This window comes from Dermacentor albipictus, chromosome 4, assembly GCF_038994185.2.
Source record: "Dermacentor albipictus isolate Rhodes 1998 colony chromosome 4, USDA_Dalb.pri_finalv2, whole genome shotgun sequence".
Taxonomy (NCBI): domain Eukaryota; kingdom Metazoa; phylum Arthropoda; class Arachnida; order Ixodida; family Ixodidae; genus Dermacentor; species Dermacentor albipictus.
The window spans coordinates 137,416,238-137,440,333 of NC_091824.1; the positions used below are offsets into that span (position 1 = coordinate 137,416,238).

At 48.8% G+C, this 24,096-nt stretch overlaps 1 protein-coding gene across 12 annotated transcripts in view; it reads left to right on the forward strand.

The window, feature by feature from the left end:
* LOC139059338 (POU domain protein 2-like) overlaps window positions 1-24,096 on the forward strand; it is a 582,494-nt gene that overhangs the window by 502,656 nt on the left and 55,742 nt on the right. The window contains exon 1 of one of the 12 annotated variants that reach the window (XM_070537623.1): window positions 12,828-12,952. The exons of the other annotated variants lie outside the window; for them this stretch is intronic. Within the exon in view, the coding sequence (XP_070393724.1) occupies window positions 12,931-12,952 (22 nt within the window). The 5' untranslated portion in view covers window positions 12,828-12,930. Of the gene's footprint in view, window positions 1-12,827; window positions 12,953-24,096 lie in introns of those variants that run through there. 12 annotated transcript variants of the gene reach the window in all.

The window sequence follows — 24,096 nt, forward strand, 5'->3', positions numbered from 1 at the left end:
ACATACCACGCGCAGCGCCCGGTATACAGTGAACCGACGCCACCTCCTGCATCTCGTCAGGGCGGTTAGACGCCGCCTCCGAGAGCGAGAGAGCGCATTCGCTCGTCTTGTGTGCGCAAGAATCAGGGCCGGCTGGCCGTATTCATAGCGAATAAACCAAGGCGGACGTCGCGCTGCGGTCTTCAGCCGCGAACGCCTCGCCATCTTCCATCATGGGCTCAGATTGAGACGGATCACCCGCCGGGCAACTTCTGTGGGAGCGCGGTCGAGTCTCGCCCACTGCTGGACATGGACCATATAGCACGCCTTACCCCCCTCCCCACTTCTTTGTCTACATAGTTTTCTCTAATTCTTTTTTTTTTCGCCTCCGTGTCTAGCTCAGACAAAAACGGCTTAGAGGTGGGTCTAGCAAGGCGTTGCCTCATAGAAACTGCAGAATAATGCGATGTATATTGAGAAAGCGATAAAAGGCAGACAATACAGGGCTGTTCGAACTCCACGTAGCACTTGATGTTAACGGGTACATATTTGGCAAATTGGGCTTGATGTCTACTTTCATTTTTTTTTCTTACTGTGAGCGCATGAAGAGACTGTCAGTAAATCGGTCGTCGTCATTGTTGTTGTTGTTCATTAACTGATAACACATTCATTGAACATGTGTGCGCGTGCGTTGCGTATGATAAGGTTCAGAAGACTTGTTTCTGTAGAAAGTGTGCGCTAATGTTGTACCGAAAGTGCACGCAGAAGGGCCTCGGCATATTAGCGCTCGATGTGTGCATGCCACCGTGTTCTTGCACCAGGGTGCACCGCTGAGGTGAATAGACGCGGTAATACAGCGCGGTGAAAGTCGTCGCGTAAACATTATTCCAGAAAACGTTCGCCCTTTCGGCAAAGCGATTTGCTTCGGTTGGCAGCAGTCGAGTCCAGCTGTCTTCATCGCCTGTCCACATGGCCGGCGACGTCAAACATTCATGGAACAGCGGCAACATCTCGCACTTAGCATGTTTCGTTTGTGAGGCTCACTTTTTACCTGCGTGTCTTCTTTGAACAAGAGAAAGTTTCGGGGTTGCACTTCCTTTCTGTTGTTTGCCCTGTTGTAGAAGGTGCGCACATTGTCGAAACGAAAATTCACCAACACGTACACGGTGGCCGGGGCCTAGAAGGACCTTGTCGGCAGCCTAAATACAACTCCTGCGCCGCTGGTCGCGCGCCTCTTTTCTAACGAGTCGTTGCGGACTTTCGGGGAGAGAAGCCATTAAGCGAGATATGAAAGGGACCGCAACGGTGCGCGGTCAGTCAGGTACTTCTGAATAAACGATCCGGAGTCGAGCGAGCGCAGTACCCGCGTGTACTGCAAATAATCTTTCAGTCTTCAGCGCTGTTTCGAAATTTTTTTTTGCCGAAACGAGTTGCGTTTCTCCGCTAATGACTGCAGGGCACGAACGTTTGCCTTTCGCGACGCTGTGTCTTTCGAGATATTTACAAGTTTAATTGCGGCCGCACGTACTTTTATGCCTGCTTATTTTGAATCTCGTACGAGTTGCCCTCTGTGAACGTGCGCGCTAGTAACGTGTAGGCACTGGGACGCGGCCTTGCCGTTGGAGCTCCCGACGAATCTTGCGTCGTTGACTCCCCTGTTGGAAACAGCAGGTTCCGTATTTTATCGCGTGTAGCTTGAATGGGGTTTTTAAAGCACGTAGAGAAGGCAGTTTGCTAGTGACAGCTTCGATAGCTTTTCAGGGTATCGGATTCATGCGTGAGGGCGTCGATAGGCGAGATATGGTTTATTGCGAGCAGATTGTTACAAGCTAGGCACTATAATAAGACTGCAATTATGATAAATCTTACCAATAAACCTAACCATAAGCACAACTACTAGAGATGCCGGAGTGAGGTGAGGGCCTCAGAGTTTCGCAAATATCTTCGCGCTCTCTAACTGTTAGGCCAGTTGGTCTTACATGTTTACTTGAAAACTGAGCGCAAATAGATTAGGCAAGGATACGTAGAACTGACTGTAACAAGCGCTTCTCCTCGTCATTTCCATGCGCCTTTGTCTGGTTTATTCGCGCTCCGTTTTCCAGTTCACGTTCCCTGCTAGTACAATGCAAAACCAGGTTCATGCCGCCTGTTATCAAAGAGCGCTGACACTCAAAAGGCGAGGGAATTCTAGAAATGAACAAATGTGGCTTACAGCGGAGCAAAGACGGTTGCCGCGACAGGTCCCACTCAATATTCTGGACGTAATGACGGGAGCTCTGGCAACCGAGACCTTTAAGAGATGCGCATCAGAACGAGCCAACTATATGAATTCCTCATCTGATGATGCAACTGGCTACACCGCAGCGCCCGCTTTGACTGATTTTGATTAGGCAGATTAGGAACGGGTCGTTTTCCCCGCGAATAGCCTTATGCTTATGCGCCCTGGAGTCGGGCTTACCGTTTCCTCGTGTTGCGTTACTTTCCATCTGATCGTTGCATTCTCCGAGAACAGGTTCGTGGGAACGAGCCCAGGCGTGTTCGACGTTGCCGCTGTAGCCGTGGCGTTGCCTTTTCTCCGTGCCGAGTGGCGCCCCCCGTCTGTAGACCGCTAGCCGAGATAGTGTGGTATATTCGCATCGCATTTGCGTGCAGTCCGGCACTCCGGAGCCTGCGTAGTTGCTTGCAAATTCTTACGAGCACGGCATGCCCGCTACTTGTGTGCGTACCGCTGCGTTCGGCTTGATCGGCATTAGCGCTTGCGTGCATCTCCGCGTGTCCTTTAACGTCGATGTTGTTGGCATTGATACTGGAGACGTTGCCTGATCGATTTCACTTCTCTTCTAAGCGGCATACTTGACCCACGTGACACGTGAAAGAAAGAAAGAAAGAAAGACTTGACCATCCGAGAGGAGGCTGGCCCTAGCTTCGTCGAATATTGTAAACAACTTTTGACCCGCCGTTCCTAGGTTGGCAGCATACCCTTTGAAGTGAAATAGACACTAAACAACAGTAAATGGCGCAATAATTACTTTTTTGGCAGGAAACCTTCTTCATACTGGATTCTGTAGTGTACTACGTGAAATATACACTTTCTTGCACCTTACGGTGTATATTTCTCTCAGCACATTGTACAGAATTCATGACGCAATAATATCAATTCCCGACACTGTACAACGTTGACTTGCATAAATGTTGCGGTTGCGTACGTTGCCGGTTAATGCTGGGCTACAGCCGCCGATACGCGCGCGCGCTGCAGCCGTTATTCTCACGCGCCATTTCTGAGACAGCGCCTTCCAGTATAATTCTGAGAGGACATGCCTTTTGCTTAAGATTTGTGTCGTATGATCCCTTTCCTGTGCATGCCATGTAATTACCACGTTCGCGTCCAGTAATCATGTACGGTGGCTGGTTTTTATCGGGACGCCATGGTGTTGTTAAATTAGGCCAGTCTTGATGAAAATCATGGTTAGCGATTGTTGGAACGGCTTAACAGAATGCACTATGCCTGCCAGACAGTTCTATGGCTGGCATCGGACGAGCTGTTCGCGGACGTTTTGACGAGAGCAAATGTCGCTAAGGGTGAAACGCGATGTTTTTTATAGTAAGATTGTTTGGTATATATATATTTCGTAGAAAGCTAAATTAGACTGGACGTGATTATGCTAAGAATAATTGTGATGACGTTGGGGATTCCGGAGTTTAAATTTCGCTACTGCGCTGTGTTATGTAGCCGGTGCATGCGACGCTTTTTTGGAACGTTGTGGCGCAATCCCGAAAAACTTGTGTCATTCTGTATTGAAGGTAGTTTAGGGAAGGCGTTTGACAGGTAGACCAAACTGTACCCTCGAGCAAGTCGATCTGTTATAATTGTTAGCAAAGATTAGAGGAAAGGAGAAGCTAACCTAAGCTATCACACCAATTAACATAACACCTACGACCTCAATTAATAAATAAAGAAGGGCCTTCTCGTAAGCGAAAGTTTGCGTTAAAAAAAGAAAAAAAGAAAAAAACTTGCGCGGTGATTGAGTAGCCAAAAGGGAGGGAATATTACAGCTGCGATAGCGACGAGTTGAGTACGTGGAGTGTGGATGGCGCCACTTGTTCGATGCTCGCCGCGTTGCTGATATCTTATGAACAGTAAAGGGATATACGCTTGCAATAACGGATCTGCTCTTCCGGCTTACAGAACCAGTGCTGTGCTGCTATCTTTGCACGTGGCCTTTGCTGCACCTCCGACGTCCTGCTTCTTACACTGGAGCAGTGTGCTTCACGCCGACACCAATGGCGCAGTTTCCTTATCGTGTCGTTTCTTTGACCCTCTCCTCTGCCACTGTCGCAAGAAAAACACTTTCAGTGGCGGTGCTGCATTACGCCTTCTCGTCCGCAGCCCTTGCTCCCTTTTATTCTGCATACGATTGTGCATGGCAGCCTAAGCTTGTAGAGAGAGAGAGAGAGAGAGAGAGAAGGGAATAAGGAAAGGCAGGGAGATTAACCACACTGAGTGCAGTTTGCTACCCTACACGTGGGGAGGGAAATTGGGAGTGACAGAGATAGAGAGAGAGAGAGAGTGAGAAAACACGAGTCTATACCGCACTTTCACATGCACTAAGTTAGGTGCAGGATGTCCATAGTCGGGCACTCAAGTCTGTTGCCTCCACGTAGTGAAGAAAGCGCTCGAACTGCCTTCTGGGCTAATGAACTGAGGCCAGGCTCCCAAGATCTTTGCTTCCCTAAGTTTGTAGTTAGCACCGCAACTATATTAAATCATCACGCAACAACCGATGCGTTCAGACCTAAACGGCAGTCACTCATATGCGGCCAAGTGTAGATTTAGAACAGTTTCCAATTTCTTCGAAAGCACAAAATTCGAGTGAACTTCGTGTCGAATGCAAGGCGGAGAAGATTTGGTCTTCTGTGTAAATTTCTGCTCGTAGTCGTCGCATACATCTGTAACCGCTCATCCATGCCGACAGTTCACACGCAATTCTTCGCGTTGCCGTTCGAGCTGTTGCTATGCAAGAATTTATAAAAAATTCGAAGAATTTTATCTGAATCCAGTCGAGCTTGCTTACAATGTTGTGATCATGTCATCTCCACGCAATTATTCTGAAGAGCGAAAGTTTATATAATTAAGAAGAAGGGAGGCGCGTTTGCGCGAATCCTTTCTTTCTTTCTTTCTTTCTTTCTTTCTTTCTTTTTTTTTGGGGGGGGGGAGGGGGCTCCACAGTCGTGCAAGGTGCTTAGATCTGAGAAAACATGCAATTTCCTTGCTCACAGCTCAATTTAACTGGCTCCTTTTCTCATTCATATCACTTCACCGCTTTGTGCCACATCTGACGTACCACACTATACTTTTCCGCGTATTGCCAATCGTTTTTCGCTGGTCCCAGTTGCGCGATTTCATTTAGTGTCTTATCAGCGTCCATGACTCCCTGTCGCCGAGAGGTGGGTGGTGTGCGCGCTGTGTGCAATGCCCAGCGTAAAAAAAATCCAAACTGGCAGTGTAAACCCGTGTGTTCGCCAGATGCGACGGTTGAATGCAGCTGTTCGACCGCGGGAGGTCTTTTGACTATACGAAATATTATGCTGGTTCATATCCGATTCCGCCGCACCTTTGTGCTCGTTATGCGTTGCTCCATCGCCACTGGCCCTGGAACAGCGACGGTGAGGAATTGCCGCACACTTGGCAGGTTTGTCATTTCGGTATGAAATTGCAAAATGGAACATATGTGCGCCCCGTTACCTGTCATGTAGCGCACAGCTGTGCGCTTTGCGGCTATACGTTTTGCGGAGCGCATATGTACACTTGCCTCCCCACGGCACCCGTTCGCATGCATTCGTGAGCTCGTGCACGCTGTGTGGTTTGCTATAGAACCGCTCGTGTTCCTCATTTATAGCGCTTCCTTCGTTTACAACCGACTTGTGCGTATGACTACAGTTAACCAATTCGCGACAGCGTGCCGGGCGTGATTCATGTGCCCAAAATATCACCTCCCTCATGTGCTTAACGTTAGTTTAAGCGCGAGTATATTAGCCAGTATTGTTGTTCTTGAAGTTTTTTGCCTTTTTATTTATACAAGACAGAATGTCATGGGAAGGTGGCGTCTTGAAGCGATTAACAGTGGTCGAGCAAGAAATATTTCGAGCAAAAGCGAGCGTTTGGACAAGGCGTCTTGCCATGACCGCGTCCCCTTGTCGAAACATTGGCTCACACCTGAGACATTCACTCGCCGCGGTGGCTTAGAGGCTATGGTGTTACGCTGCTGAGCGCGAGGTCGCGGGACCGAATCCCGGCCGCATCTCGATGTGGGTGAAATGCAAAACCGCCCGTGTCCCGTTCATTGGGGGCGCATTAAAGCTCGAGCCCTTGGTGGTCAAAATTATTTCGGAGTCCCCCACTACGGCGTGCGTCATGATCAAATCGTGGTTTTGGCACGTAAAACTCCAGAATTAATTCAAAGCAGGAGACATTAACTGTGTGACCACTTCTTTTTTTTTTCATTTCTGTTTAACAAACCTTGGCGGCATTCTGCATACAAAGAAAACAAATCTAAAATTCCAGGCGGAACCACGTAACGAAAAAATTTATGGCATATTCCACATCTGTTTTTGTGTGTAAACAGCATCATCGGCCGCACCGTTACACCCGTCTCGTTTCATTGTCTTGTGGTCTGGTTGCGCATTTACAAGTCTTCCGTGGTCAAATTCGCTACGCTTTTCGTTCTTAAAACCTGTCTTACATAATACTGCAGGTCGTGTACTTGGTCCTAGCAGGAGAGGCACCTAACACTTTTGAACAGCGAATATAAAGTATACATAGTAAAAGCAGGCCGGAAAACAATAAACTTAGTTCGAGAACAAGGATTGCGATATGTTAACCAATAAAGTACAACAATCATTAGACATTAGACAAATTAGACATTCGCCAATAGGAAGAAAACGTTCGGACAATTTTAAAACGAAAAAAAAAGAAAAACGTTTCACCGACGATTACGATACTCCCTGATGCGAATTTTAAGCGCAGATGTTTAGGTGTTTTGAATTTGCGATGTTTTGTGGCAAATAATTTGATTCCGAATGGCAGGGTCCTCTTGGCGACGGCGCTGAGCGTCTTCTCGGGCAGCTCCTTTAGCAACAGCGGTAGACGAGGCATTTACACCCGTTGCGTCGCTCACTGTTCAGAAGGAAAGAGTGAACGCGGGAACGCGTGGCTCGCGCGCATGCGCAGTGAGTCTGAAGCCCACGCCAGCGCTTTATACGGTATCGGTGGAGTCGCTAGCCGCATGCCTGGTCCCCGCCGTGAAGCACTTCTCGTCCGCTTTCCTCCTCACCCTTCATCAATAACCTCTTCCTGCGCGTTCCTCCTCGCTATGTTCGACGTCGCCGTCTTTCATGCCCCGCTGCGCTCCACATTCGCTCTTTCATCTTTCGCTGTGCTCGTTCGCTCGCTTACGCCGAGGGACGCCGACGACGACGACGCTCAACGCAGGAACGGGTGCCTGAGAGCTGTGCTCTGAAAGAAAGACAGAAGCGATTCGGAAAATAAGATACTTAATTCGAGGACAAGGGCTAACCCACAAAGCGCAACACAACATTGTCAATTCCGGTTATTCAAATGAGCACAGGCATGCCCCAAAGTAATCGGCTTTCTTCAAGGGTGAATTGACCTGGGGAAGAAGCCCGTGCCGTGCAAATCCCGTCGAACCCGGTGATATACACATGTCAAGAGAGTATCTAAGGTGCACCTAAATATCTAAATTGGTGCATTAACGGGCCTATGTAGCACAGGACGCGTCCTGTGCTATCTGTGTATCTGTGTATCTAAGGTGCACCTAAATATCTAAATCGGTGCATTAACGGGCCTATGTAGGACAGGTGGCGTCCTGTGCCTGAGTTCACGTTCTGCATCCTCGTTTACGTTCCTTCCTGTCCCATTTCCTTGAACTCCGTCGAAGCAAAAGACAGTACTGGTCGATAAGAACTTGCGATACCGTATTCACAGGAAGTGTTTGGTCTTACCTTGAACTTTGTCCTGTGCCCCCTTCGGGATCGTTATGAACTGAACTTTTACCGCCGACACCCATATGCACTGGAAATGCATTTATTTGCTTCGAACTGCAGGAAATATTGGTCACGTTTCGCACATCGTTGTTTCTGAGTACTGCACTGAATTGTTATGCGTAAAAATTGCGTTGTCCTTGCAGAAATTAAGCGCTGTGAAAAAGTAGCCACGTTAATCGCCGTTCACTCAACTTTGCACTCGTGGGGCTTGTCGACCTTTCAGCACCGCAGCGTTTCTTACCACCCACCGGCTTTCCGCTCGTTCAACTCCGCACGGGTGACTAGATGAAGTGTGGTTCACATACACACTTTTCACGCTATAGCCCGTCAGCTTCGTGCCTCTAAAAGCGATCAAATCACTATTGAAGACACGGATCGTTCTTTACTCGCCTGCGTGTCGGAAATAAATACGCCACTGGCGGGCCTAAAGCCGGCACTAACGAATTACAGTCACCTAATGCGCTATGTGGTCGCTTCAGCGCGCGCATCCATCACGACGCTGAAAAGAGGAAAAGAACGCATCGTAAAGTGTATACTTTTGCTCTGGCGTCTACGTAAGGCGCAGTCTTGCGCGGGCGACCCTTTCCTACGCGTTCCCGGTCGTTCCATTTCAAGCAGTCCGGGAACAAAACAGTGCATCTACAGAAAAGAAAAAAGAAATAGAAGGAATAAAAGAAGGGACGCAACGTGAGAAGAGGACCGGACAGGGCGGGCGGCAGGGTCGGGCGGCGCCTGTCGCCGGCCTGTATGCCGTAATAAAGGAAGTAGCGGATGCGCATTGACGCCGCTGTCAGCGCAGCGTCTATTTGTTTACGTCGCACCGCATTCACGTCCGCGCGGATAGGGACACAAGTACACGCGTCCCCGATCTCTGCCTTTTTCTGATATTTTGGGGGGGAAGCGCGGGAAAAGGGGAGGCGAAAGTGGCAGTGGTCTGGCGGGCAAGCGGGAGCTATGGGGAGGGGGTGGGGGAAGGGGGCGCCTCTCGGAGCCTGCCGACTGCACTTCCCGAGGGGCTCCTGACCGATTCGACGACTGTCCGTATAGCGCACGGCCCAGGCGAGACACGCTCGCTGCACGCTACAAGGTGACCGATGAAAAATGGTCTCCTCAGTCCTCCGAACGGTCGCTCGCGCTTGCATGCGCCATGGCGGCGACGTCGTCTCGATCGGCCGACGCTGGCTCGCGCCCTCCTTGTTTCGGCGGCCGTCCCTTCGGTCCTTGTATTTCTTTCCCGGTTCCGGCACGTGCGGGATTACGCGCCTTTTGTCTCCGTCCCGCGAGGGAAACGGGCTCCTGGATATAGGCGGGCCTCTGCAGGAGGGATGAGGCATATCTGGCCTGTGCTGAGCGGATGCGGGAAGCTCGTTTCCATAACCATGTCAAGTATCGATAATTGTTTGCAATGCACGGGCGAGCTGCATTGTAGGTAGAGCGCTTGCTTTGTTTCTGTTTTTTTTTCTGGCTTTGGTGTTTATTGTTTGCTGCAGGGTTTCCCGCAACTCCGCTGTCCGCCGATTCCCAAGTTTCTGTCCTTCGTGATAAATCTTGAATACATGCACATTTGCTTCACTGTGTACGCAGGCGCATCGTTGAGTGTTAATGGTGTACTTTGCCAAGAAAACAGAGCCAGGAAGATGCCCAGAAAGGCACAGCACGCTGTCTCAGTATCAAATTTCTTGTTTTCATTTGAGGTTTGGTTGTTTTAAGTTACGCCGCTTAGAAGTTTCGCACCATTAACAGCAACAACATGACTGTCCAAGTTTGTAGGGTGTTGCAGTTGACTGTTAAAAAAGGAAAATAACGAAGAAAAGAGAGAGAGAGCTAATTTTGTCTGTCGAGGCAGTACGCACTGTAAACCGTCTTCATATCTGTATTTCTTTTGTTACGCGTCTCCGGGTAGTTTCGTAAGTGCGGAATCTTAATGCCAGCACGACCGTGGAACGTCCCGATGAAGCTAGAATATTTCGTCTCAGGCAGGGCAACTCAACTTTCCAGCGAATGGACGGCGAATGCTTTTCTCAGTTTTCGGGGAGTTGTCTTTCTGTTAGTTAGGAAACCGACAAAGAAACAGACGGCCAACGGTACTGCACTGGTTTTTTTGCTGTTTTCTTTTTCTGGTTGCTACTTTAAGAACAGATAAAGCAGTCACTACCCAGACGCCTAACGGTCGTAGCCTTTGGAAACAATTTCGCACTTTCCCAATCCGAGCCGCGGCTGCTGCTTTGAGCATAGTCTTTTATTTTTGTATTTATTTTTTTGCAAGAGTGTTTCTTTATTTCTTTTTCTTTCTTTTCGCTCATGCACGTAACAATTCGCGTCCTTTGTATCGAGGAGGGCGTTGCGGACGGTTTTCGATATCGCGACGTGGACGCCCGTCAGAGCGAGTGTGTCCGTTCCGGATTGCTCGCCTCGTTTTGGTAACCCGGCTGTCGAGATGACCAGGTCTTCTGCATGCACCATAGACGGGCTCCGTGCTGTATATATGCGTGCGACCAGGTGGTCTGCATTTTGATGACTGTCTGCTCGCCCGCCTGCATGGTTTTCCATTCCGTTTTCATTGCAGTGCAAGCTTTGGCGCCTACCTGCGGTGTCTTTTCTCGTAACCGTGGCGTAGCGGGAGGCAAGGTGTGTGGCGTGCGTGTGTGTGCGTGCGTGCCTGTGTGCGTACGTACCTGTGTGCGTGCGTGCGTGCGTGTGTGTGTGTGTGTGTGTGTGTGTGTGTGTGTGTGAGAGAGAGAGAGAGAGAGAGAGATGGTGGATCAAGTTTTGAAGAAGCGCGAGGACGCAAATGCTCCACTTGCAGCACTCATCGCATAGACTTTCAGCGATGCGTCATGGTATTTAGGCTGTGTTGACTGCTGCGTGCCGTACCGTCGCCCCCATATATGCAAAATGAAAATGGGGGTGCACAACACGCCGCACTTATATATGCTGTTTGTGTGCCATTTGTCTTAGGCGGCACAACAGCTGTCTGGCAGAAATATAACACCTGACGCAAGGTATAACAAAATTTTGATACAAAGTATTTTGCTCCGTGAATGACCTGTCATTCCGCCGACTTAGCCTATCGAACGGGTAGGGTCTTCAGTCCTCGAATCAAGCACATTTACAGAAAACGCAGTGTAGTGATTGTGGCAACTTCAGTTGTTTCAAGTTTGTTTGCTATCCAGCAAACCGTTTGGCTTCGCTTACTAACCTATGATGATGATGATGATGATGATGATGATTGTGACGCGTACCCGCTAAATGAAATTCAGCGAGAGTCTCCACATTTCTTTCCCGCTTTGTCTTGTTTTCCTCTTCCGCCATGTTGGTCAGTGAAAAGGCACACCCTGGCGGCTAGCTTTAATTCATCTGAATTCGTATTCCTTCTTGCCCATCGTCCTCTCTGTCGACTATCGTGCGTGCTCTGACCAAGGCACATTGCAAAATTATTCCGCGTTCGTATTTATGACTGTCTTATGATTTCACATTCCTCTGACATAATTTGCAGATATATTGACCGTGCATGGTCCGCTAATGTATTTGTGTACTCGATAGTGTAACTGCCTAACGCTGCCCTTTCGCGCTAGTATTTTCAGTAACACAATAATAAATGTTTCTGTCAAGCGAGACTACAAAAGTTCTCTTGCTTCACATTTATATCTTTGCGGCTGTATTCAAAAGCTTTTTGTTCATTCGCGCTATTTGCGATTCGCTAACACGTATATGCGGCTACGAAAAGTACTAAAATATTTACTGTTTTCTGTAAATAACGGACCCTGTGCAGTAATAACAGCGTATAGCTCATACGTTTGTTAGTGCAGTCAAATAAAATACTGCGCGAACCTGAGCTTTGCGGAGTTTACAGCAGTTAGGTGCGTTCAATGTACGAAACAGCGGGCTCTAAGGGAAAAAAAATGAAGTAAGAATAATCTTATTCGTTTCCTAGCTATTTTGTTCTATGTGCACTATGTGTTTGCGCATAAGGCTAATGCTTAATTGACTTGGTTTAGGCTTACCAACGGCATGTGCATCACGCGAGCATATTGCCCACGGTTGCCGTCGTGCGATTTAATTAGGCGCTGAATTGATTGAAATTTTCTGTGCGCCGCGCTGTCGATCACTTTTCTTTTTTTTTTCTTTCTTGTCCACATTTCTTTATCCTGCTTAATAGCGGCGAAACGGATGCACGAAAGTTCGGTGACTGCAGTAATAAATGTCTGCAGTAATAAATGACTGCAGGTACACTCTGTTTCAAATTTGTGATCGCCTCATAACCTGCAAGCTTCAAAACAGGATGGCAACGGGATGCATTGAGTTAAATATCGCCTTTGCCTTTTTATCGTTACTTTTTTTTTCTCGCTACGCATGCTTTGACTTTCCCGTTATTCACGTATATGGAGTTCTCATTTTGCCAGAGCATTTTGGTTAATGTACTCTTGTCTCTGAGCGGCTGTCCCACTCCTCTTCCTTTCTCTCTCTCTCTCGCTAGCTCACTCGCCCACTCACTTTAGGGGTTTTAATCTTTCAGTTCTTTTTCTGTATTCCAGCCGCACTGCGATCTGGTAATTTACGATCGACTCGCACAAAGCGGCTCAACCCCCCCGCGTGCGAGCGCAGCTGCCGTTCTCCTGTCGGAGCAGATCTGCCTACAGCGCGCCGGCGCGAGCTAACGCACACGCTCGGCTCTCTCTGCATCGCTTCTGCGACCGGACGCAATGTTTCAGCGCCGCTCATCGTCGCGCCGCGACGTGCCGCGCTAAGGGCGCGTGCTTGCGGTTCGGCGCTGGCTAACGCATGGACGCCCTGTACACTCGACCTGCCGCGGCCTTGATCGCGCGTTCTGGCCTGACTGTGCCGTTACTGCTGTGTGAGTGTCGTGACGACGCGTGTGGCGCCGACGAAATGCGCCGCAAGCCGGAAGGAGGTAAGCGCAGTGCAGTATTTGGTCGCGACTTTCGAAGTCGCTATTTGCGTAGCCCTGTGAGAGAGAGAGAGAGAGAGAGAGAGCAAATGATAAATGAAAGGTAGGGAGGTTAACCAGGACTGAGCCCGGTTGGCTACCCTACACTGGGGAAAGGGAAACGGGGACGGAAAGAAGTTTTCGTTGCTCCAAGGATGTCTCGAACTCGCGCCATTCGTCGAGCCGCACACTCTGAACCCGTTTTTGTGCAGAGACATGTTCACGCTTGGTCCGCGTGTCTGGTGAACGTGTCGCCTAAGGTGTGGGTAACGTGAGGAATGTGTAGCTGAACGCTCTGCAAGGCCATGCGAGACACGCATACGTTGTCTCCGCTTCTCACGTGAATAAGCTGCCTGAAATGGACAGCTCCTTTCACTGCACGGAGCTTCGAAGCGCGTGTCGTGGTATAAGAGCCTCGAAACTTTTCACAAGAAGTGTCCGTTCACGTGATCTCCTATACGTGGGTCGTTCGCTCTGTGACTCTATGCCCAGTTCGCTCTATGCCCAGATTACGTGACGTATCCGCGAAGTGAACGTCTCGGACGACACGCCTTTGTATTGGTTCGAAATTCAGAAGAATGTACTTATGCTAGAGTTCTTCGACATGCCAGCGAATCGTTATGATTTACATATTGTTAGCGAAAGCGGCCGGCCAACGGCAAACCACTTACGAACGAAAAGCCTTCTGAATTGAGGCCCTGAATATCATCTCGAACGTTTTTCACAAAACGTTTCTTGCGCAAAAGCGTTTCCTTATTGGCCGGCATTTAGGCGCCCGCCATTTACGCCACTGATCAGCACCGTAACGAGACGGTGACCGTATCGACCGCTGGCCAGTCGTAGACGGCAGTTACGAAAGAGGGCCCATATTCGCAAAAATGTTCTGATGCTGTTAGTAAGAAGCAATGCCAGCCAGTCGGGATATGGAGCATTTTTATTAGCCGTAGGTGACACGAAGGAAAAGCTTCGTGAATTCGGCCCTGGAAGTTGTGCAAACACGCAAACGCCCTCGTCACCCTTCCTCCTCTCTCTCTGCTTGTGCCGGTCTCTCTGCCATTTTCTCTCCTTGTCCTGTATTTATCACAACGTCTAGCATTTCGTCGGTGTAACCCGGTTAGCCTTACTTACTTCCTTCTTTCCTCGCTCACCGCACCATGCAGCCTCCCCTATCACCTCCCACTCCCTTCGGATCAATCAAGTCCTTGTCGACGCCCTGGTTGAATCAAGCGTCGAATTGGCAAAGCGTTCCTTTTTGCCGCTTGTCGTCATTGCCCGGTCACCTTAGCTAATCTCGTTAGCTTTGTCATGGTATAACGAACGTCTGTTCTTACGAACCACTCTAATAAAATATTATTTGCGAATATCGGCCCTTGGGTCGAATCCACACAGGGTCTGTATAACGCAAGGATTCCTTTTGCTCGATTCTATTCCGGTCTTGTCATCCATTGTTAACTGCCAGCCGATCCCGGTGATATAGCGTCTGCAGGGCGCCGCTCGGTCTGCAGCGACGAAACGGAAAAAGTGTGAGCGAATTTGAATGGCGTCTTTGCGTTACATCCCGGCCGATGCACTTATTCGTACGAGCTCTTTTGCAATTGGTCGTTATCGCCATCGACCTGCGCTTGTTCTTACGAACGGCTATGACGTGCGTACGAATTCCAGCGTCCCTTCGTCGCTGCTACATTCCATCGACGAAGGGGGGTGAGGGGTAAGCGTGACGCTCGCCGAAGCGCTGCGCGACGCATTGCGGGCGCCCGCACACACTCTGGCTGGCTGTAGCGAAGCCTCCATCGGCACCCACTCGCGCCAGCTGCGTCGGTGCGTAGCTGGGGCGTCACGTGAGTGGATTGGCCGTGACCCTGAATGCTTCTCAGCGGGACGCGCGCAAAGCGAGACTGTTTAATTAACAGCGCTGTACAGTCGCGACAGCCTATACAGTGGCCGCAATCGGCTATTACCCCCTCCAACGACCGGTAACTTGGTTAATAGAGAGTTTTAGCAGAGCGTTTATGGTCCGCTCCGCTCAGACCGGCCTATCGCAACAATTGGCACGCAGCCGCTCAGCAAAACGCTACCGGGAACACTGACGCGCGTGCGCACAGCACACGTAGCGGCAGCGGAACGTGGGACGCTGACCACGTTCCGCTAGGAACCTGATTTAGCGGTGCGTCAGGGGGCGTGTAGTTGCTTTCGTAAACGTTTTACCGCCAAGCTGAGAGCCCGTCAGTGGCGTCTCTGGGAGACGCGCTTGTTAGATAAGCGAAATCAATGCATTCTATGCAGCCACCGGTGCGCATGAAACGTGTGCGGAGCGGAGCGCAAGCAAACGCTCTGCTAAAACTGTCTAATGGCTTGACCACCAACGTTCGGCTATTAGCGACCCACACCTCTCAGGCGAAGCACGCCTGGAGCGATATTGGCGCTTGGTTGCATGCACGTCACTCTGATTGGCCAATACGTATGCGCGTGCTCCTGGAGTGACACGGTAAACCGGGAGCGGACGCTAGCTCTTCGGTAATCAATATTACCTTGCGAAACCGACTGACCTGACGTGATTGTGGTTACGTTCAGGGGGTGCTCTTCGCACGTTGCAGCCAATAAGCTCCTGTGCGTTGGGGGCACGTTAAAGATCCCCTGGTAGATAAAAAAAAAGAAAGAAAGAAAAGAAAATCCGGAGTCCGCCACTACGGCGTGCTTCATAATGAAATCGTGGTTTTGGCACGTAAGGCTCTAGAATTAATTCATTCATTCAGTGAAGAAGCGGCACATTTGTTTTGCGCTTCATTTCGCGTACATAATAGTGTTCAGTATGAACGACAGCAAAAAAATCGTCACATATGATACAGTCATCGGACTGAAGGTGCGTTGAAAAGCGTGAGCGTTTGGAAACTTGAGTAAAGGAAAAGCACTGTTTTGGGGCTGCTGGATTGCGCTACAGATTTGTTAGAGCCTGATTTTTCAGACCCGCTCGATCACTCGGACCTACCGGAAGCGGTGCCACAAATAAGTGAATTGGTGTAAATGGTAGCCGAAATATCGTCTGCCGATATGAATATTTGATAGTTAAGCTTTATGTGAACATTTCAATTTTTCGGTGATACGGTTGGCGCAGCACAGGGTTAATTGGAGATCGGAGGAAGAGGCTTTCGTCCTGCAGTGGACACAAATAGGTTGATGATGATAATAATGATATTATGATGATGATGACATATGATTCTGTCTTTAATAAAGGAGTGTGCATTTTGACAGCGCCTCGGACAGAACCAGGCCGGCGAATTTTTTTATAAGAAACAGGCAACGTGTCTTGAGAAATAAAACAATTTTTAGCATTTCTCACCAAATTATAGTTATTTCTTTTTTCCTACGGTAGCATTTTTGCGCATTTAAACGTTAACACGTCTGCGTATGTAGCTCATCAACGGTGCTTTAGGATATGACCCTCCCGTGCGTCACGCCTCCAGTTTTTCGTTATTATTATTATTATTATTATTATTATTATTATTATTATTATTATTATTATTATTATTACCACGTGTTCGCACTGCACGAGGGGCTCCGAAGGCACACGCAATAAGCACGCGTCTACGCGATGCTAGATGCGCTAAAAGGAATTCGCTGTTACATCGAACTTGCACATTGAACATATAGACTTGTGTTAGCACTGCGGCATCTATAAATCGGGCCCCTCGGTTAACCCCCTTTCTTCTCGTTCATATATATATTTATATAAATATATATAAATATATATATATATATATATATATATATATATATATATATATATATATATATATATATATATATATATATATATATATATATAATGAGAAGCCAACAAACACTGACACCAAGTACAACATAGGGGAAATTGCATGTGCTTAATAAATGAAATAAAGTAATGATAAATTACTGCGAAGGTTGTGGGTTCGGTTCCCACCTGCGGCAAGTTGTTTTTTCATCCACTTTAATTTCCAGTAATTTATCATTACTTTATTTCATTTATTAAGCACATGCAATTTCCCCTATGTTGTACTTGGTGTCAGTGTTTGTTGGCTTCTCATTATATGACTAATAAATATCGGGTCCCTCGGTTAAAACCCTTTCTTCTCGTTTATCACTTAACGAGGGTCTCGAATCCGGCAACATTGATGCCTTCAGGTAGCATATGTGGGTTTATTGACCAGTTGCCTTCACCCGAAAAGATCACGTTCTCGTGACGCCTGCGGCAAAAAAAGACGTTTCACGTCCGCCGCCAAGGTCTGTGAGTGGGGGCGCTGGCTAACACTCCCAGGGTTCTACTAGTACACATAAATACCCAAGAAAGTGGATGGGGAAACGCCGCCGCGGTAGCTCAATTGGTAGAGCATCGCACGCGACATGCGAAGGTTGTGGGTTCGGTTCCCACCTGCGGCAAGTTGTTTTTTCATCCACTTTAATTTCCATTAATTTATCATTACTTTATTTCATTTATTAAGCACATGCAATTTCCCCTATGTTGTACTTGGTGTCAGTGTTTGTTGGCTTCTCATTATATGACTAATAAATATCGGGTCCCTCGGTTAAAACCCTTTCTTCTCGTTTATATATATATATATATATATATATATATATATAGTCATATAATGAGAAGCCAACAAACACTGACACCAAGTACAACATAGGGGAAATTGCATGTGCTTAATAAAGGAAATAAAGTAATGATAAATTAATGGGAATTAAAGTGGATGAAAAAACAACTTGCCGCAGGTGGGAACCGAACCCACAACCTTCGCATGTCGCGTGCGATGCTCTACCAATTGAGCTACCGCGGCGGCGTTTCCCCATCCACTTTTTTGGGTATTTATGTGTACTAGTAGAACCCTGGGAGTGTTAGCCAGCGCCCCCACTCACAGACCTTGGCGGCGGACGTGGAACGTCTTTTTTGCCGCAGGCGTCACGAGAACGTGATCTTTTCGGGTGTAGGCAACTGGTAAATAAACCCACATATGCTACCTGAAGGCATCAATGTTGCCGGATTCGAGACCCTCGGAACCTAACCCCCTTTCTTCTCGTTTATATATATATATATATATATATATATATATATATATATATATATATATATATATATATATATATATATATATATATATATATATATATATATATATATATGCTCATAGTATTACAGAGCACATGCACCTTTGCTCTATGCCTCTCCTCAGGTGTATACTTCTTGTTTCCCAGAGTGGGGGCTGTATTATAAATCTCTATATCGGTTTAGTGTATAGCTAGACGAAAACTTTGGCCACTTTCCCGCCGCTTCCTTCGTCGCATTAGCGTTCTTTTCCCGTATAAATCGCGGCCATATTTCTGCCGTCAAAACCCGTCTACGCAAGCCGACATATGTTTTGCGCCGAGCTGAACTAATATGTGCAGCGAAAAGTAAAATCAAGCGTCGCGTTGTCGCAAAACGAAAGGAAACGCCGATGGTGGCAGTGGTGGCCCACGAAGCGAGAAGGACGGAACTGGCGTCGGGGGCCGCGAGAAGCTCTCTTTGAGCGATTTCATCTGGAGGGCACGACGGGTGGCAACATACTTGAATTTCGTGCATCGTCCCAGCCGCTGTATATCAGGGGGCCCGAGATAACGGTGGGGGTGCGTGTCGCGCGTACACGCTAATTTATACGTGCATATCTGCACGAATTCATGTGTGTGCAGGAGGATGGAGTTATTTATTCTTACTCTCTTCCTCTCTGCCGGGAAGTGCATCTTTTCTTTTTTTATCTCTCCTTGCCACATGTAGTAATGCTACTTGCGTTGCGTCGCCAGATAGGGCTGCTCGCTATGGCCGCAGAGTGCTTGTGTATTTGTGCATACCTGATCGGCTCGAGATAACATCTTCAACCAGATGGCAAGACTGAACTCTGCCCCTCTGTGGTCTTACCAGCCTTAAATAGAGGGGGAGGGGGGGCGCACTTACTGGCCTTGCGTAGTCTTACAGCGACAAAGGTTTCGTGTGAGCAAATTGATCGATGATTACTGTACATACCGCACAGCCCGAAATTTATTTAACAGCACTCGAAGAAAGCAACATACACGACTGACACAGCAACACGACAGCCGTGCATGTCGTACTGCCTCCTTCGTGCATCCCGTTTCCTGGAAGGTGTGCGCTGCGGTAATCTTCTTACAGTTTCTCTTGCCACAATACGGACTCACGCTTACTTTTTTTATATATAAATCGTAATTTTGACCTTCCTGGGAAGAACGTGGCGTCCGCGTGAGTGGCCGCATGGTACGACGTTCCCAAGAGCAGTGCATAAATGAACGAATTTCGGGTCGCTATACAGCCTCCATAAAGCTTCATGCTGCTGCTGTCGGCAATGATGCGTACGCTATGCACGGTGCGCTGATCTTATGGCCCGTTTGTGTAGTGTGTTCGTAAACTTTACATACATGGAGGATCAGCATTGCATGTATCTCCGCAGTTCTTATTGCAACGAGTAATTGAAGATTCACGAGGTACCTTCGGCAAACAATGTGGACATGCGCCGTGACACCTAGTAGTGCTATAGCAAAAAGCAGGCCTTACTTTTCCGCACACGTCCGAAGTTTCAGACCGCGACGAGTAAAATCTTGTGGCTTCCCCAGTAAGGCTGCTAGGCTGCAGTTGCAAATAATAATAATAATAATAATAATAATAATAATAATAATAATAATAATAATAATAATAATAATAATAATAATATGTTTATTGTCATAACAGGTGTACAGAGTTATCATTAGGTCTGTCTAAGCCAACAAGGGCTTGTGGGATATGGCCCTGCAGATATGGCGAGGCAATACATTAAAATAGGAAAACATTCAAATGTCGACGAAAAAAAAAAACGCTCTTAAGTAAAGTGCACGCAACATTACATTTGGCTGCGCAAATTTATTAAAACAGTACACAGGGTTCAAGCTTACCTATAACAAAGCCTAAGATGAACAAACAGACACACAAATGCAAGATTCAAATCTTTGAAACAATTACCTCATAAATGTTACATTAGATAAGAAGACAAAGCTAACGTGAATATGGAACAGGTTTAACCTACGGGGCGCGGATCATCTTGTTCAGTAATCTTGTAGAAGTTGCTGAAAAAATATCCTGTGGTAGATTGTTAAGCAGGTTGGGAACGTACACACATCGTCGTGTCTCACCGTATCTTGTTGAGGAACGTGCCACGGTAAAACGCACACCGGAACGGAGCAGGCGCGCAGGTTTATGCTCAACTTTGAAATACGAGTCCCGAAGCTGATGTAACACCACTGTTTGAACAAACAGTGAGCGAAACGAAGGAAAACGTACGCTGGCAAATATAGTTCGAGATGAAAGTAGAGGCGAGTTATACGCTAAACTTTGGAGCATGTTTTTTTAAAAGAGCGTCAACACGGCTCTCCCAACGCGCAGAACAGAAGGCGAAAATCATGATGTCATACCTTAATATTCCATACGCAAGGGCGTACGCAATTGCTTTTTTTGGCCGAAAAGGGAACTATACTTTTACAGTGATAAATTGTCCGGGCAACACTTCGGAGTACAGTATATACATACGCTAAATGTGTTTCCCACGAGAGGTTTGAGTAAAAAAATACACCCATGTACATTATTGACTGCACATGCTCCACTAGAGTACGCCTACATGGCGAACAAATCTTACTGTGCGAGTAGTTATTTTCATTTATCGACGTCATCTTGGAGGCATGACGTAGTAATAATAATAATAATAATAATAATAATAATGCAGAGGGATGGCCGCTATCGAAACAGCGATAGACCCAACCATCGCGATGACGCTTACAACACCGAAGACAGGACGACAAAGGTCAGTCACGGACCCGCGACTGACCTATGTGTGATCAAATTCCTATTCCGTCTTTTAAATATATTCAAAACAATGCATATTAGCAGTTACATGCATATGGATATATATTGAAAGGGGTTTCGTGAGTGAGGAAAGTTTACTTGATGCTGCTGTGGAAGTTGCTGATGATGACGATGAAGACGGTATTGCTGCCCACAAAACACCTCGAAAGTTGCCCGAAACACTCATAAGAACTATCTTTGTCAAGTAGTTAAAAAATTAAAGAAAGAGAGAAACGTTTTTGATAAGCCTTCAACGCAAAATGTGCTGCATGGTGACATACAAGGAGTAAATTTTCGGCGGCGGCAACCTCATCACTCTCGGGCGTGAACTAACTCTCTGTGTGCACGCGGCAGGATCGGCCCGTAATGTTGAGACATACCGGATTAATAAACCACCAGCCATGTCGCCCGCAATTTTCTTCCCACGCCTCCGGGAAGGATTCCCGCCGGCAAAATCAAACTATAGGCAAAGCAAGCGCAGCCAACCGAGCCCGCTCGCTTTTATTTTTTATTTATCCTTTCGCCGGCTTGTCATCGCGCGCGGAAGCCCGTCTATTGCATAGCGATCCCCATACGGCTGACCGTTGGGCGGGCGGCACCGCGACGCCTGGCCATTTCATATGGACGTTGCCGCGCCGACTGCGAGTCTCTCGCGGTGCCCAGCCGCGGCCGCTTTTATATTCCTGCGTCTCGGAATTCCTTCGCGTTCATATGCGAAGGACGATGAGGAGGAGGAAGCGGGGATCCGGAACTGCGGCTTGTCTCTTCTGCTGCCACCGCTTCGCCTCTGTGACCTCGGTCTTGGAATAGCGGAGGGATTGCAGGAAGAGGGGGTGCCGTTGGGATTTTCTGGAAAGAATTGGAAGAAAGGAGTGCGAGGGCTGAGCAAGAAAAAGGGGGAGGGGAAAGCAAGGGAGAAAGTTTTCAGAAAACAAAGAAAATTATGCCAAGTGTTGTTCGCAGTGCGAAAGGCGGCGACGAGAGGGGGAGGTGGGGGGTACGAGGGAAAGGAAGACAAGGTTTTGACGGCCGGACATTCCGGCCGGTTGCGCCCATCTCTGGCGCGGAGCGTTCGAGTCAGTATAGTCTCCATCCCGGTGGACGACGAGGCCGGCATATAGCGGATGAAGTGGATGGAGGGGAGGGAAGGCCCGTCATACGAGCTGCATTGGCCTCCCTCCGTGCATGTCTTCTTCCCAGTGGCCGGGCGAATCGCCTCGCGTAGGACCGGAGCTCGGGAATAGCGGAACGTCGCACGCGCCGTTCTCGACTCTGCCGGGGACTTTATTGAAGTTTTGCTGCGTTTTGTTCCGCGCTGCTTATATTCCCGACTCGTCCGCTCCTGCGCTCCCTTCTTCTCCTTCTCTGGCTTTCCCGCGTTTTGCTGCTTCTGCCTGCACATCATTTTTTTTTTTGTCCTTAGCGTACGCGACTTCTTTTCGTCCACGTCCAACGGGCCGTTTTTCTGAGGTTTCTCTCTCTCTCTCGTTCTCTAACGTCCACTTGACGATTTTCTTTATGCGGCGGCCGCGATGATCGAGCCAGAAAAGCGTCTCTTTTTCTCCCTTCGTGACGGCCGAGCGCTCCTGCGGACTTTCGGGCGGTTTCTGCGTAAGCCGCGCCGCCCCCCCTCCCCCCCCCCCCCTCGGATGACGCTGTGCATCTCGTATTCCTTTGCTTTTTTGCATCCCTCGCTTATTATTCTTCCTGTTCCTCTTTGCTCTTTCAAGCTGGGACGACGGGCGCCGTGCTGCGGTTTTATGATGGAGCGCGCGGCCGGTGGGCGATCTCTCGAAAAAGGGCACGTTGGCATAGTGGGCTTTCGAGGAGCGTCGCGCGTCCGCTCGCGCTCACGCGTTCTCTCCTTCCCTCCTCCTCGAGTCCGCCTGTGTTTGGCGGCTGTTTTACTGCTGCGTTTGTGTGTTTATGTATACGTGCGGCATTGGCGTCGATGTCTACCGCCTCATACTTTCTGCCCTCCACTTTGCGCCCGGAATGACCTGCGCGGTCGTCAAAGCGCGTATTCTACCACCGCCCAGCATGTGTTGTGCACTGTTCCACCGTGAAAAGGCACGAGGGAAAAAAAACATAGATGGGTATGAATGCGGGGCTTCTGCCGGCGCTTCTGTACGTCGCCTGGCACAAGCAGTCAATGCTCGCTTGTCCAGCCCGTTTTCCGTGGCCGCAAGGTGCGGGAAATAAGGCAGCGCCTTTGGCCGCCTGTCTTTTGGCTGCTTGCCGCATTCCCCAACGCCGCCGTTCGCTCGCATTGGGAGAGGCGCGTCCGCGGCGCCACCGATTTGCTCTGCTGCTTTTCGCTGGCCGCGCCGCTGCTGTGAGAACGCCGAAGCCGTCGGTCGTTCTGCGCCGTGTTTGGCATCTCGTTTTCTCGCTCCGAGAAGAACAAAACAGCAAGGAAAAGAAAAAATAAACAAACGAGATCGGTGAGCAGGCCGAGCAGGAACGCGGGCGGAAGAGAAATCTTCGTCACACTTCGCCAGGTTCTTCGAGCAGCCGGTGGAGTGTACGTATACGTGTGTACGTGTCTGCGCAGACGGGCCCCGTATATATACGTACGCGTACCACACACTAACGTGCGAGATGCGCGCGTACGTTTTATTACCCGTCGAGACCCGCGAGGTGTTGGAATCGGGACTGTGTAATACGCCCGCGAATGGCTCTGCGAAATTGCCTTCGCGGTGGCCGTATGTGACGAGGCAGGGAAGGGAGCCGGTGTGTGTGTGTGCGCGTATCGAGGGCCGTTCGCACGCGCCCGCGATTCGCTGAGCCGTCGCGACGTTAGTGTAAACGCAGCTCGATTGGACCTGTCACACGAGCGCGCTCTGCAGCGGGGCCGCTTCTGCTTTTTCTCGGCGCGCCGCGAGGAATTTCGAATGGACGTTACGCGCGTACATATCTCGACTGTTGCGCGCCATTTCCGTCTCCCTCCTTCCCTCCCCCCTCTTTTGTCTGTAGAGCCACCGGCCTCCGCACCTCCACCCTTCTTTGTTTCCCGGAACGTGTAGCAACCGACAACTGGTTCCCACTTATATGCCTTATTGCGATAAGGCAAGCTGCAGCGGCCGCTTCTGCTCTCTGAGGCCGTCTCGAACGAGAAGTGGATGCGACAACTGCGCTACTCTGTACGGCACGAGCGAGAACAGTGAGCGGAACCGGGCGCTCTTTCTCTTTCTTCCTTTCTTTTAGTCACATAAGC